Consider the following 3,161-nt stretch of genomic DNA (forward strand, 5'->3'; position numbering starts at 1 on the left):
GTTACTTGAATGGCCTCACCAGAGGATACAGATGTGATGAAGGAAGATACAGAAGCACATTCTTCCAGCCCTTGATCACCTTTGCACGCTCCTGCCCTTTAAACTCAGAATGCTTTGGATGAGGACGCACAAGAACTGCTAACAGGGATGCTCCAGAAGTGGTGACTACATGGCTGAGGAACCTGGGGGCTGAGAGGGTGTCTGTGTGGGGGCTGTTTTCACTTCTTTCAAATATCTTTTTTTTTTTCCCAGCTGGCTCATTTATTAGCATTAAACACAGACCCTCTTCTTCCCCCATTCCAGGAAACCACGTCCACAAAGTCCCAGGGCCCAGAAGCAGGCACCCTCTGCCCCATTTCTGAAACAAGCTCTCAGGCCTTGGTGGTAGCCTGAGCTGCTCCCAGGGTTGTGAGCTGCTGAATCTTCTGGCTCATCATCTCCATGACAGCCTGTTTCATGGCGTGCTTCTCCTGCAGAGCTGGCTGGATTTTTTCCATTTGCTTGGTAAGGAAGTCTATCTTCCTCTTGAAGAAGTCCTTGGCATCCTCAGCTGTCTTCTCTACATAGTAGCCAGTTCCCACATCGATAAGCACATGTTCCACATCATGTAGCTTCCCAGGGACATACACAGAACTCATCAGTGGGACAAGTAATTCTTTCCCCTCGTTGTTTTTCTTCAACACGTTCAGACAGTCCTTGGCTTCCACATACTTGGTCTGAACCACCTTGAGCTGGGCAATGGACATGGACAAGAACTCCACTTCCTGGTCCAGCTGGTTCTTGAGCATTTCTAGCTGCGGCAAATTCAGCTTGGTGATATTAACCGACTGCGCTATGTTGGGAAGCTCAAATATCTTTTAAGTTATAAAAATTGTGTTTATATCCTTTATATCTTTTAAATTTTGTTCCCTATGCATGTAAAACATTCAGAAATTAGTCAATAATAATTTTAAAAAGAATACCTTAGATAGATGCACAATTAAAAACAACACCCCATCTGGCCCTGCCATTTGATCATGTAGCTCTACTTACAGCTGTATTTTTTTTCCTCTCTCTCCTCCTGAAACCTGAAGCTTCAAAGCATTTGTGGAAAGATGGAATAAACAGTGGTAGAAAGATTCTGAGGCTGGCGTGCAGATATAAACATTGATCTTGCCTCTGCACTATGAGTCAGACTAAGTTTTTTTCCTCACGAGGATGTGAAATGCTTTACAAACCTTTAAATGACATTAAATCTAAGTGCAATTAAGATTTAACCCCACCTCACCCACTAGATCACACAGAGCAGGAGAGGACTTTTCTCTGACAGGGGTTTCACTGGGTTTGGAACAGCCAGTCAAAATGGAAGGGGATGAAGCATATCACAAACATAATATGCATAACATAATTCATTTTTGTTAATCCCACATTACTGAATGTATAGCTAGCTGGGAGGATATGGACCAAAATGTTAATAATGGTTGCTTGGGATGATATGGTTACTGCTGATTTTTGTCTGTTCATTTGTGCTCTTATTTTTCCAAAGTGCCTATATTTTTAAAAGTATCTGGGTTTAAACATCACAATATTCTTAGAAGAAAGCATAAGTGAAAAATGAAAATCTCAGGTAAATGGTGTTCATTCCCTATCTGAACAACGTGTGGGCAGTCATTCAGAAGCTGGAGGTGCAGGTCTGTCCGCAGCATCCTGCTGACCGGGGCTGGGGGCAGTCCTCCTCTCTCCAGTACACTTTCCAGTGGACATTCCAGGGACTACCAGGTCACTGTCAGAGTGAGGAAGCACACAAAGATGGGGGGCGTGGACTCCTGGGATCATCTCCAAGCAGAGAGTACAACTCCTGACCCAGCACTGGCCCTGAAGTGTTCCTGCAGCAGGTCACTCAATCCAATTCGCCTTCTCAGCCTTACTTAGTTTTGCTTGGATGGCCAATGGAAAAGACGTGGTTTCTGAGTGCAAGGACTTTAACACTATTGTAAGGACAACAGAAATACATACAGGGAACTGTAACGCAAGGCACAATGTGGAGACTCCTACCACGGATGTGCAAAGTGAAGGGTGGAACAAAGCAGTATGGGGCAGCGGCTTTGGGGTCACCCAGGCCTGGGACACACGCTGTCACCAGTGTGAGTGAGGACAAGGTGCCACACCCTCACGTGTCACTATTTCCTCATCTGTAAAACGGAATAATCACCCTTGAAGGGACACTGTGAGAATAGAGGGGATCCCCGTAAAACCTCTAGACCAGCACTCACGCGGCAGGCATCCACAGAAACTACTGCAGTTGCTATTGCTTTGGACACTAAGCCAACAAGGTCATGAGGGCCACATTACAGATGCTATCACCACTGTCCCCATTTAGAAAAAGTTCTATGGAGACATACAATTATAGGTGAATGGACAAGAAAAAGTTCAGTCATTGGTGCCAAGGCTTCCTGGCTGATACCACACAAAAGGTCAGTCTTTTTCTTTGCTATTAGACTTGAACATTGCTCTTGGACACATGTCAAGAATCGGCTTTGCCTCTAGACAACTGTCTATTTCCCAGGCTGTAAATACAGACCCGATGAGCAGTTTATATCCTAGAATTCTGACTTGGTCCATGCTTTCAAAATTTCTTTAGCAAGGCTCCTCTACCAGTCATTGGATTTGGCAAAGAAGCTGATGCTACTGGGGAAGAGGGGAAAGGAGAGAATAAAGGAATAGAAGTCACAACCCTGACCCCAAGAACTCTTAGGTGGGAATGATCAGGATATGTGTGGAGGCGGGGCTGGGGATGAAGGTAGCTTTAAAATATTTATAAGATAATATTAAATGAATGGAACTAATTCACAGTTAAGTCTTACTTTCCAAGTAACTATGTTTCTGAAAATTCATGTGTTAATATTTGTATTTAAAAGGTCCTAGGAGCTCACAGAAGTCAGTAACAGGATTGGGAGCTTGGGATCAGCAGATGCAATCTATTATATACAGGATGGATAAACAACAAGGTCCTACTATATAGCACAGGCAACTATATATATTCAATATCCTGTGGAATATGAAAAAGAGCATATATATACAACTGAATCACTTTGCTGTATAGCAGAAATATAATATTATAAATCAACAATATTCAATAAAATAAAAAAACATATGACTTAGAAGGAATATAGGCAAAGGAT

The 3,161-nt window shown here is 43.1% G+C and overlaps 1 protein-coding gene across 1 annotated transcript; it reads right to left on the reverse strand.

Annotated features, from left to right (window-relative positions):
• Window positions 1-240: 240 nt before the first annotated feature.
• On the reverse strand, window positions 241-852 carry LOC133060384 (prefoldin subunit 5-like). The gene has a single exon (XM_061147865.1). It carries the CDS (start codon window positions 786-788, stop codon window positions 372-374), a length of 417 nt encoding a protein of 138 aa, XP_061003848.1. The 5' UTR covers window positions 789-852; the 3' UTR covers window positions 241-371.
• Between the last annotated feature and the right edge of the window lie 2,309 nt (window positions 853-3,161).

The sequence above is a fragment of the Dama dama genome, chromosome 8 (genome assembly GCF_033118175.1).
Source record: "Dama dama isolate Ldn47 chromosome 8, ASM3311817v1, whole genome shotgun sequence".
Classification (NCBI taxonomy): domain Eukaryota; kingdom Metazoa; phylum Chordata; class Mammalia; order Artiodactyla; family Cervidae; genus Dama; species Dama dama.

Excerpts from the sequence above, each read along its gene's own strand:
- LOC133060384 (XM_061147865.1), bottom strand. The coding sequence starts at position 788 with ATGCTCAAGAACCAGCTGGACCAGGAAGTGGAGTTCTTGTCCATGTCC.